Raw genomic sequence first — 13,049 nt, forward strand, 5'->3', positions numbered from 1 at the left:
CAAGCGCAGCACCCACTCCCAATTCCCAGCTCCAGCCGGGAGCTGCTAAGCAACGCCAACTTGCAGGAGCCCAACTTACTAATTTTACCCGGAGCCCTGCCCGGCGGTAGCGGCGCGGGGAAGCCGGGCCGCCGCCTGACTCACGGGGAGCGGCCCGGCCTCGGGCCTAGGCCCCGCGGCGGGGGGCTGCGGCCTGCGCGCTCCAGGCCCGCCCGCCGCCAGGTACGGGGCAGCGCCGGCCCCCGCGGGCCTGCGGGAGCGCCTGGGGGCCTCCCGCCCCTCCCCTCTCCTCTCCTCCCCTCGCCGCCCTGCCCTGCCCCTCGGGCCCCGCAGCTAGGCCGCAGCGCGGCGGGGGGCGGCGGGAGGAGCGCCGGGCGGCCGGGGCCCGGAGGGGCGGCGGGACGGGGGTCGCGGCGCGGCGGTCCCTCTCCCCGCCTCCCCGCCGGGGCCCCCGCACCTTCTTGATGTTGTAGAGCCGGGTGAGCATGCCGACGCCCCGGTCGTTTAGGATGGTCAGCTTCTCCGCCAGCTTCTGCTGGCTCGGCTGAAGCACGGACCGCGACATCCTGCCCCGCGCCGCGCCCCCGGCCCGGACCCCGCCGCCGCCAGTCGCAGCCCCGCCGTGGCGCGGCCGCCGGCCCGGCGCTGCCTCCCCGCCGCCGCCGCCGCCGCCGCTCTCGCTCGCTGCCTCCGCGGGGCGTGGCCACGGCGCGGCCCGGCCCGGCGCTGCCCGCGGCGTCACGTGGCGTGGCTCACGGCCGCCCCTTGCGGCCTCTCGGCGGAGCCGGCACGGCTTTTCTCCGCCGGAGGAAGGCGCTGGGTTCTCCGGTCCTGAGGACGGTGTCATTGTCACGGCTGTAGGGCTGAGGAACGTGCTTTTCCAAACGTCAGGGTCACCGCAGATTGGTGATTATCTTTCTTCTTTCGATTGATTTCTTTTACTGTTGTTTTCAGAGTCATTAGGCCGTGTTTGAGTTCCAGTTCTAAGTCACGCTTAAAAACAGTTGAGTGTTCTGTCTACAAGTTCGTAATGAAACTACTTTTTGCCAATATGCATCTAAAACCAAGCGCTGATCTTGGAAAAGCACTGTAGAGCGTATTTACTGATATGGCACCAGTGTACCTGAGACTCTTTGGACAGAGAAGCAGCACGCAAGGCTGCAGGATGGGCCCAAGAGCCGCTCACTGTGGTGGGTGAGGCATGGGCCAGCTCTCAGCTCTGACTCTGGATCGCAGCACGACAAACTCCAAGGAAAGCTGCCAATCCAATGAGACGCAGCCCAGCCATTTGTGCTCATGGAGCCGTGAGAATTAAAGCCTGTATTTGGAGTCCTGGCGGGACTCGTAGAATCACAGAATCACTAAAGTTGGAAAAGACCTCCAAGATCATCTAGTCTAACCGCCAATGCATCACCACCATAGAAACATGAGATGTGGTACTTAAGAACACAGTTTAGCGGGCAACATTGGTGGTAGGTGCGTGGTTGGATTGGATGATCTTGGAGGTCTTTACCAGCATTGGTGATTCTACGATTCTGTGAAATGGATTTATCTATTCAGAATTCCTTATTTTTTGTTTGTTTGTTTTTTAACCAGTGTGAGTTTTTACAGTCCCATTTTTTTCTTGATCAAAACTGAAGAGGAAACAATGACCCTGTCACTAATAATACAAAATAACTACAGCATGATGAACAAAATTCACATAAATTGACAAAACAGTCACCTCCTTCAGTCAGAGCAGCTCTAGGTGTTACCTGTAATGGTGTGCCAGTAAAACCACGCCACCGAGCAAGGTGCACAATGGACAAGTACATCCCAGCCCCAAGTTCTGCTGCAGCTCAGTGCACAGCAGCAGAGACAGCTCAAAGGAGCTTGCGGGTGGACAGAGCAGTGTGCTAAAAATCTTGATGCATGCAATTAACAGCACGTGTTTTCTGCTTAAGCAGCCTCACCGATAGGTTATGTTTGTCCCTGTATATAGTAAATTTTATAAAATCAGGAAAAATAAAAATACCTAACTAATTGCTAATGGAATTATCTTAGCTTTCCTGAAAAGCTTTTTAACTCAATCCCCAGTTCAAAATGTCATGTTCTTAATGTTCCCATCTTACACTTTGCTCCTCCAGAACTTCCTCGTGTTGTCACATTGGCAGGTGTGAGCTGAGAATAAATAGGTGCTAGAATGAAACGTGTCAAACTTGACTCTTCTCATGACTTATACAACAAGGTCTGAACTACACACTGCTTCAACATAACGAATTTCACAGTGACTGCTGCTCAAAGGTCCGAGTGAGAGCTCGGTGCCACCTGCTGCTCCCGGCCCCCATAGCCAGCTGCTGTGAGGGACTCCCTCATCTAGTTCATGGGAGAGGCTTAAGAATGAACCTTCTAATCTCATTTTTTAAATAACAGCATCACCATCTGTTCCTTTTGTTGCATATTAATACTTCTATTTAATTTTCAGTTTGCATTTCTACATTATAAATCAGATTATCTCTGTCTTTCAGCAGTTTTAAACTAATAGATTTTAGAAAGCACAGAAATGAATATGGGAAGCCTAAGTGTAATTAAATTGTTACTGACCTCCTTCCTTTCAGCTGCTACAAGATAATTTATGATTCAGAACAAAACCGGGAAGCGAGAACTTGGAGTTCCAATCTTACGGCTGCTGTCGACTCATTTGTTGTCCTTTATCAAATAATTTTCTCTAGGCATTCTGTCCAGGAGTCCGGAATTCCTAGCAACAATGCTGTCTGTGAAAACATCAGAAATATTCAAATGAGTCTTTAAATTAATAAAGCACAAAATGCTATGTAATTTCCAAGTGTTTAATAAAATATCTATAGGAATATTTTTACATAAAAATTGTTCCTCCTGTTCTGAAATCCATTTTAAAATAAATATTAATGTTTCTGGTTACAGTAAAGATGTTTCCCATGTAGTTACACCCCAAGAAAAAAAGAACAATACTATTGCTGAATCACAGAATGACTTAGATTCAAAGGGACCTTAAAGCTCATCCAGCTCCAACCCCCTGCCATGGGCCGGTTTGCCCCCACCAGCTCAGGCTGCCCAGGGCCCCATCCAAACTGGCCTTGAGCACCTACAGAGATGCGGCACCCACAGCTTCTCTGGGCAGCAGTGCCAGGGCCTCACCGCCCTCCGAGTAAATAATTTCTTCTTAACATCTAACTTAAGTTTCCCGTTTTACTTTAAAGGCGTTCCCCCTTGTCCTATCACATCAGACTATGTCAGAAGTCAATCCCCCTCCTGCTTATACATGTTTTTCTTTTTCTCATTTTCAGCTGAAACAAGTAGCAGCCAATTTTTAATCCAGCATTGAATTATTTGTGAGCCACATTCAGTCTTCTGGAACTTTCAGACAGTCAACAACCTATATTGCCAAGTAAGTGGAATGGCATTAACATTGTGACAGTTCATTATGAAGTTTTGGGTGTCATATTAAGTCACTCGTGCACCAACATCTCAACTTTTCTCTCACTGAAATAAGTAGAGAAACTATGGATCATGATGGAGACCACGTTGCTTGGTTTTGGTAAGGTTTGTGCTGATTGTGTTCTCTGGAGAGCTTTCAGGCTCTCTGTGACTATTAACATAGTTCTCAGCATGAAAGCAATCACAATTGCTCTCCATGCTGCACTGATAACGACAGGCTGAGGAAGGAAAAATTGTCTGACTCGTTCTCCTTTGTAGTACTGTCAGAGCATCTTGTTTTAAACTCCCACGCTATTCATGAGGCTATTCACAAAATCCTCTTATAGGGAGCACCTCTGCTTGCTACAATTTTTAATGCAAATGGTGCAGAATAAGCTGCATTTCTTGAGAACAGATTGAATATTGCAAGAGGGAAAGGAGAAGTATCAGTAAGCAAGAATCTCTGATGCAAGGAATTTTTACTACCTTGCAGCTGTACAGACCTAATACTAAACAGAATATTATCTGAATTATCGCTGTAGCATGGTTAGTTGGTCTATTAATATTCAGGCAGATACATTCCAATGAAAAATAAACTCTTAGTGAAGCCTGGCAAAATAGACCAGAGTGTCCCTTACGAGCCTCGGCAGAGCAAGGCTTTTTCAGCAAGGTGCTGATTAGAAGAAGGAGGTGTATCTCAGCTCTGCTAGACAAAGATGTGAAAGGCGAGTTCAAAACTCCGTGACAGACGATGTTACTGCCCACGCAGACACAAGATGCTGCTCATCACATAATTGGCAGCATCTCACTGATCTGAGTGTCAGGACTGGTTTTAAGTTTGGAACTACAAAGCATGCTTTTTTCCTCTTGCTTCTAAACACTTCACTGCTTATTAGAGACGGAAAATGTGCACATCTGCTAGGGAAGATAGGATATAGCTGAAAAGTTGTGTTTCATAGAGGCTGCATCAAAAAGAAAAACAACTCCAAAACCTTCTCTCTATGTGAATGGAGAAATCACAGGTACAGAAAGCAGATGTTACCAAGATCAAACTTAGTTAATGTGGTTGTACATGCTTAAGAAGTCAGCAGGATTTTTCATCGCTTTTAATGGCTGTACAGTAAAGCTCACGTCATACTAGATTTGCAGGAGCCTTTTGCAGAAGCTGCTGGCTGCATATGTACAGGTTTTCAGCAGGAAGTTCTATTGCATGTTGGATTACAAAAATATGTCTGTGTTGTACAACTTGAGCTCACCAGTCTAGCAGCAGGCACACCAACATAGGAGCTATAAAAGCTTTGTCAGTAACAGCGTAGCTCTTACAGGTGTGGCAAAACTAAAGGGAAGGGAAAAATAAGGCTAACAATTATTTTAAAAACACAGCTGTTTGCTTGACTTTTTATTAATGATTCACATTCAAATGGCTTACTATATTCATTTCATAAGTAAAAGCTTAGGGTAAGTTCCAAACATTTTAGATTCGGTTTGTGCTCAGCTCTGAACCTTTTAAAGCCAACTTTCTATTCACTTCAGGGTTTAATAGTACAATTCACCAAGGGGCTTTTCAGTAATGAAAACTTCATTTGAGAACTTGAGAAGGAGAATCACCATGTCAAGTAGCTCCGTATGCACCAACTACATCTGGTGTTTTGCAAAGCATGTAAATTGTCTGTATACTTCTCTAGCACTACTACCTTAAACATGCAATGATCCATTCACTACTGCAGAGCAGACTGGACTGTCATCTAGGTCCTTGCTATCCTTCTAACTTAGACTTCTCCCCATAGATTTCCTTGCCTGTCTGCATTTTGTTCTTGGTTTAACTTCTGACTTGGGGACTATTTCAAAACTCGCGACTGCAGTGAAATGGCGGCCATCAGGAGCTGACGACAAGTGATCTAGCATGATCCACTGCCAGGCTTCTGCCAATTCAGCCAGCAGAGCCCAAAAAGCAATTCTTACACAGACTCCTTTTGTTCAATATCTCCTTTTCAAGCAGAAGTCAAAGCAAAACCAAACTGTTCTCTGAACCAACTAGAATTTTTAAATCATCACCACCATAATCCCAATTAGCTCATGTCAGAGTATTTATTTGTCAGCAATACTTAATTTAATGTTAATCTTGCATCTAAAGGCACATATGCTGCAAACTTCACCATACAAAGTCTATACCATTGTTTAAATCACCTATAAAATAATAAATAGCATTAAACAAATGCGATTGTCTTTATCAGATAGGCGTTTGTTCAGAGAGGACAGAGATTCAAAAAGGCCTGTCACCCTCACTAAAACAAGCTGACATAGACTCATTATATTTCAATCTCTAATTTCTCTGATGAATCCCAAACTTTTTCATTCTTTAAATTCTCAGGAAGTTACCATGTCTGCAGTTTTCCATGTCCCCTTTTATCCTCTTTTAGTAACTATTTGGACTTTATTTTAATTTATTCTGTCATTAACATCTGAGTTCAGATGTGTGTCTGCTCCTTGCTCAGTTTTTTGCACATCTCAGTAAGTTCTAATTGCTAAGGCTGTATATGACGTACATCCAGTTGCTCAGAGATCCTAGGCCTTTGAACTCTAAGGAGAACATGAAAGAGATGTGCAGAACTGGTTTGAAAATGGTGAAGAATACTGCAGCAGCTATTCTCGAACGCACTCCAGAAACCTGCTGGTTTGAGAATGCACGAGCACTTCTGCTCATACTGGAAGGACAAGTATAACAAGCCTGCTCCAGAACACTTAGTCCTACACTATGCCAATGAGCCTTAATCAGTAGAGGCGCAGGATGTTAGTAACATGTGAGAGCTGACTTTCTCAGCGTGTCCCAGGTCCATGATTTACCAGTAATTAATGGCCAGTCAAATGTCAGTCTGGAAGCTACAGTAGTCTGTGGCAGCAGGAAGAAAACTGGTTATGTGTGAGCTATCAGTATGGCTAGATAGAAGGAAATCAGGAAGGTTTGGTTTGGGATTGGGCTTGCTTCAGCATGAAGCCCTGGTTACTTCTGGAACAAAGTTGGGCTCAAAATGCCAGCCTTAGGTCTAATAGTATGGTTTCAGGGTTTGGGTTACAGTTGGTTCTTGCAGAACTCACTGAACAAAAAGATTAAAGAGTTTTCTCTCTGAATGTTAAACAAAGCTTAGGAGGCCTGTCAGAATGAGTCACCCAACCAAATTAAGGTCCTGATCTGCTATGGGCGTAGACCTTAAGTTAGGTTTCTAGGTAGAGGTTACATCACCAGTTTTAAATACACCCTGGTAAATTCTGCAACCAGAAAGGGCACTGGATTAGGAGTCCACCTAATAGAAAACATATTTTACTTGCAGTTTCCTTACAGACTACAAAGTCAAGAGGAACCAAAAGCAATCTCTGAGATGTCCATGCAGCTACCGAATAGAGACAATGCCTAATCTTTACAATAAAGATGAGCTAGACTGAAGTAACTGGCCACTGACTAGAGTAAGTCAAAAGCAATCAGCTTGCAAAGAACAATCTCCATCCTGTTTGAACCTGGGATGAGGTCAGACACTAGTGAGTTGTTGCTGGAATACAGATGCCAGCTAATCAAACAGAACCTGTCAAGGTAGTTCTACACACAACAGCTGTGGGGCTCCCACTGGCACCACAGACATTTTCCTGTATCTTGGTCTATCTACAGAGCCTTCTCTGACAAGCACATAGAATCTCATGCTCTGACCTGCTGTCTTTAGGCTTTGTTACACTTCTGTCCTAGACAAATGGAGTAGCACCATGGGCTAATGTGTGCCTACATTTGTAACTGTACAAAAATAACCTGTTACAGGTTTCTTTGTCTCCCCACTTGCCCCATGGGAATGCTGGGGAATAGCACATACGCCTTTAAATACAGTAGCTCTTATGGTCTATCTGAAGATCAAGGAAGAAGCTCTCTGCATTAAACTTACCTTAGATTTAGGACAGGAAAACTTTAGTCAAGGAACAGACAGAAAAGGAAGTGTTATCCCCCACTGTTGCTAGGAATCATGTTTACCAACCAGTGGGGACCTTGAATACTGACTGTAGTAAAAATCAAGCTGCACTGTTCTCTTTAAAAGTCTCAGGTTTACATATGACAGAACAGTCCAATAGTGGCTTTTTATAGAAAAAAAAAAAGTGTGTGGAGAAAAGCAAGCTAGTGGAAGATGACACCAGCATCACCCAAGTTGTCACACCCATGTTCTATGTCAAACCAGGGAAAAAAAATGTAAAACCTGTGACAGCTATCCTCTGCATTTCCATCTGTAATGTTTTCTGCATTTTACAAAAATATGAATCACTTGAGGGTATAGAAAACATAACACTTGTTTCACACAACACAGAAATACACAACTTAAAACTGAAGTGAAAACAATACTGTGATAGATATGACAGACTATCTAGTATGCAGTGTGAATCCATACACATGGAGAACTAACTAATGAAGTTCAAAGCTTAGGGTTAAATAGAAGAAAGCTATTCAATCTTACAAAACATCGTGAAGTTTTGAAATTAAGGTAAAACCAAGAACTCTAAATATTTCTCATGAAAGAGTGACTGCTTGTGCTCAAAATACGAAACAGCCTGTTTGGTGGGACACTTTCTTATCAATCAAATTTGATGGATTTCTTTCACATTCAAATAAATCTTTGGGTGATTTTGAAAATGTGGTTAAAAGATGTGGGGGAAACCCAGGAAGAAAGGGAAAAACTGTTGTGACTTGTTTTGACAAGATAGCGTCAAGGGTAAGAAATCTTCCTAATTAAGATTTTGTCAAAGTAGTAAATTATTTCAAATGTATCCATATTGATTTCCAAATCTTTAATTTTCTACCATTAGTCTAAGACTAAATGAATTACGACTTTTTCTAAAGTAAATCAGAAAATATTTCTATTTCACCTTGAATTTTTAGACATAATAATTTTATTTACTTATTTATGTATTTTCACGAGAAAACAGAATGGGAGCCTTTGGTTACTTTAAATCATAATTAAATAAGATGAAGTGCAGAGTAACAAAATGATACTGTGCTTTTTCTTTTTTTTTTTTTCCTGAAATACTCAAAGAGAAGGCATGTCAAAAAAGAAACAATGACAAAAAAGAAAATCTTGACCTTTCAACTTGTCTGCTTGTTGAAGAATGAAAGAAAAACATTACATGCATTGTAAGAGATCGCTTAGGTCAATCTGGATCATTCTTGCAATATAGCAAAAATAATTCGTTTTTTTTCAAGCTGTGAGTCCATGTGTGTATTCCAAAGCGTCAACTCTTTCTAGAAATGTCTTTCCTTTAAGTTTTATTACTTCTCTTCACGTTTTTGAAGCCTTGGTTTTGAGAAACTTTCAGCTGCCCCTAAAATATTGACAGATATATCTATCTCAGTCCCCATAAAGACAATAAATCCCAGCAGTATTACTTTCTTTGCTGACACAAGCAATACCACCATACAAATTTAGTTATGATGGAATTTTTTATCCAATCAACACTGTTGACTAGAAGGGCTTTACTTTGCCATCTGTGATTTATGTTCTCTATAATTCACAGAAATAATCTCTGGGGTCAGGAGTCTTAAGTAATTAAAATATTAAGTGATTTTAAGAAAGAAAATTAGAACACATGAACTTGCTCAGACCAAAAATCCATACAGGTCAATACCCTATATCTCACCCATGGCCCAAAGAATGGAGCCCTAAGGAAGAATGTAAGCACAAATTGTGTATCTGTGCTTCTGCAAACTACACTCTCAGATTCCCTACAGTCCGTGGCTCTGGGGCTTTGTGAAACAGAGACACCATCTTACATGTCATATAGGTGCTGATCCACTCTTCTGTGAATGTGTCCATTGCTTTCTGAACCCATGAAAATTTATAGCAAAGGCTCATTTAGCTTAACAGTGTCTTGTACGCGGGAAAATAGAGGAATAATTTAGGCCCACTCCTGCTTGAATATATTTATATTTTGAGAGGAAAAGAAAAATTAGATTTCTCCTCATTAGTGGCTCTGGCTGGATCAAGCTATAGATGTAGAATGAGATAGGGTACAGATAACTTCATTTTCCTTCTCTGCCTGCAGGGAACTTCCTCCCACACATGAGCATACAAGCACGACGCAATATTAGCAATATGTTAAGGCAAGGAAAGGACATGCAGAAAAGCCATATCTTCCAGTTTTATTTTAGTAGGAAGTGAGATGCTATGCTCACATGTATTCCCCTTGACCTTAACCCCTACTTATAGAAGACATCTCTTAAAGGTGAACAGTAAGAACAGGTTCTACTTCCATGGCTGACTAGCTACAAGATAATTCTCCTACTGCATTTGGGTTTTGATCCTCACGTCAAATACAACTAGAAGCTGTAATGGTTCCCCTGCTGAACTCTGAAGCTAGAAAAACTTGTAATGCATCCAATAAACCCTAATATTAATATTCTGTTACGCCTGTGGAACTACACAGAAGCAAAACCTACACATAAGATGCAACAAGAACTGTGAAATTAACTTTGATTTGACTTTCCAGACTGTAGGCTTGGCCTTTGCTGGCAGAGAAACCTTTGGGGACTTACAGTCTACAGCAGCTCACATGTCTTTTAATGCTAACTGAAATAAAACTGCACAAAAACAAGGCAAGGAGAAAGATCAAATGCTTTCATGCAGAAGTAGGCTGTGAAAAGCTGAAGCATGGAATGGAAGTTGCTCTTTTGAGTGTTCTGGTAAAACAAGAAATTCTGAGTGGTCTAGTGTTCAGCCATTGAAAAATAATTTTACCTTTTTAACTTGCTTTTTTTTATTTTTTTTTTTAACTGTAATAACAAACTAAAGAAAACTGTGTTTTGGCTTTCAAAGGAATCAAAAATATTACAGAAGTTCATTTAACTTTTTTTCTCTTGAAAAGCTCAGTTTTTCTCTTCTCTTTGCGAAGGTCCTGAACCCTACAGATTCTTTTCAGGACATACTGCAAAGTTCATTTCTCTTAAGTCACTTTTTCTTCAGTGAAGGTATTCTTAAAATATAGATTCGCACAGATGCACAGAATGGCTGAGGCTGAGGTGGGAAGGGACTTCTGTAGATCAACTGGTGGAGAATATCTGCCCTAGTGACTGATAGTCTGTGCTCCCTGTATAATTAACTATCACTCATTTGCACAGCAGCTAGCAAGAATGCAAGGTATTTTGGATGTGGACATCTTTGTTACGATAAGTCATGTTTTTCTAGACTCCCCCTTTCCCAGTTGACTAATAGACTGCCCCTTTCCCAGTTTAACTTTGTATCTCCACTGCCACAAACTGGTTTACTCCAAGGTTTATGAAAACATGGTCTTTATATGCTTATCTTAGCTCATAAAAGACTGCAGCAAACCAAGATGAAGAGCTTCTGCAAAAGAAACTTGAGTATAAGTGGGAGTGGAATGCAGATTCTACTTGTTTTAAGTATGTATAGACAGAAGTTGTGCCAGATCTTCCTCACACCAGGTCTCAAGGAGTACTCGGTATGCTTTAAACACTTCAGTTCTGCAGTCTGCTCCATTCCTCAGTGCTCATTATTCAGCACGATTTCTGACACATTATAAAAATACACATCTCTACATCAGTGATTCAGCCTGCTCATGTGTGTGGATTGCTCACAAAGTGTGGTGAGAACAGAGAGGAATGCCTAGATAAGTGTTTCTAGAGCCCTGATTTGATAATGACCATGGCTTTTCTTCTGGGGAAATTTCCCTGCAGCACCATGTGGAGACATCCCAAGGGGAGCACCACTGGTTCAAGCTAGCAAGAACTGGCAAACCGCTTGAATAAATAACATAAAGTGAAGCTGCCTACCTTCATGCCAGGGATAGAAGATAGTATTTGGAGTAGGTCAACAGCCGTAGCCAAGATTATTAGAAAGAAGTGTCTCTGATTGTTTGCAGTCTTGCAGCATGAAATGGGCTTTCATAAGTGCGTTGTCAGAGTAAGATGGCCAGCTTACCAATCCACCCTACCGTCCACCTTCCTTCCTGTGATCCTAGGAAAAATACCCTGTAATAATTGGCAAGCTTAGTTTCTTAGGCCTGTACATCTCACCTCAGTGATGTGATCTCAATGCACAAAAAAGGACAATTCTAGCAGGGTTATCACCCTTTACAACACCCAGTTCCAGAAGTATCCTTACTACAAATTCATTCTTCCCTATGAAATGTAATTTCAAACTTTTGTCTACACTTCAGTTGCTTTTTTATTTCATGTGTTTCACACTTCCCAGAGTTTTCAGGTATGTTACTGGATACCAAGACAAAGCAGGGAGTATCTGCACCTTCCTTCATGATGTGGGACAAAAGTACACAGCTGGGCTGGAGGACAGTTCATTCTTGAATGACATCACTTACACTTTGCTGGGACCCTAGTTTTCTTCTAGAAAATTCTTTTCATTCCAATCAGATGTAGATCCATTTCTATTCATAACAAGTCTTAAAGATGAAAACAAATGGATAAGAACAAATGAGCAGCTGTCTGTCAGTCAAAACTTCTCTACATGAGGCACAGGACACGTATGTGTACAAAACAAATGCCTCTGAAGAGAAATATGGCATTTTATTCCTCTAGCCTGTAACAGTCTAGGCATCCTGCTTTGTGCCATCTTTTCATACTGCTTAGGTTGTGAATGCTTCTGACCTTGTTCCTCCAAACTGCTAGCTCCTTCTGCAATAGTAAGGGCAGCAGGAGTAGGCATCATTTCTTGACACCTTTGCAAAGCTGAAACTGAGACTCAGCACCAGAGTCTCTACACTGTGTGAGGCACACAATTCTGGAGTGTACGAGGCAGGGAAGTCATTGCTGGAAGTGCCAATGTATGCAGTGGCACAAACAGTAGGGAAATACCTATTATGCCAGAGGGTTGTGCTGTACAAGTCAGTATGGACATGACTTGCCTGTCCCAAGGGGACCATGTACCACCAAGCGCTTCATCAAATGTTGAACACATGCACTATGATTTAAGATCTAAGCTACTCCTTGCACTTGTTTCAGATTTCTTTCTTGAATATTATCATCTCCAAATAGCACAATGCATTCCAGAAAAGGCTTATTAGAACCTCATAAAATAGCATTATTATTTCCCCCTTTCTACTCTAATTACCTCCTGATGCATTCTATGGTCACGCTTGCCTTTCTCATCACCACGGTACATTTGTGATTCACAGTCATCCTGTGACCAACTGGTACACACAGTTATTTTCAACTTCTCATTTATTTTCAGCTAATGAACTTCCACACTACAGCAGAGGCTTCTATTGTTAGTTAGAAATTAACTAACAATATTTTGATTTTTGCCTCATTTCTCTCATGACAGTCCTCAAAAATATCTAGTTATTTCAGTTTGAAATGTAATATGAATAGCATACTATTTGGTGTTTCATTCTCAGTTAAATTATTGACATAAGCAATCTACCGTCAATTTTTGGTGCATTTTGCAATCAAGTTCAACCCTCTACCGTGAACATTCTTCAGAGTACAAGGCTGGTTTCTCAAAGTCAGCTATCTGGAATGTCTGATTAACATTTCTGATGGAATCTGGCTCTTTTGCATAGATGAGTAAGAGCAGTATCTATGCCAGAATGCATATTGGAAGGAAGTAAATACAGCA

The 13,049-nt window shown here is 42.1% G+C and overlaps 1 protein-coding gene and 1 long non-coding RNA gene across 2 annotated transcripts in view; one reads left to right on the top strand and one right to left on the bottom strand.

Moving 5' to 3' along the window:
* The window catches only part of NCKAP1 (NCK associated protein 1), a 55,508-nt gene extending 54,870 nt beyond the window's left edge, over positions 1 to 638 (bottom strand). The window contains exon 1 of the mRNA XM_021398646.1: positions 458 to 638. Coding sequence (XP_021254321.1) covers positions 458 to 565 — 108 coding nt within the window. The 5' untranslated portion in view covers positions 566 to 638. The remainder of the gene's footprint in view (positions 1 to 457) is intronic.
* Positions 764 to 7,115, top strand: LOC110400274. The gene is made up of 3 exons (XR_002439732.1): positions 764 to 906; positions 3,306 to 3,406; positions 6,765 to 7,115. It is a non-coding gene; the product is annotated as an uncharacterized LOC110400274 (long non-coding RNA).

This window comes from Numida meleagris, chromosome 5 (assembly GCF_002078875.1).
Source record: "Numida meleagris isolate 19003 breed g44 Domestic line chromosome 5, NumMel1.0, whole genome shotgun sequence".
NCBI classification, from domain to species: Eukaryota; Metazoa; Chordata; class Aves; order Galliformes; family Numididae; genus Numida; species Numida meleagris.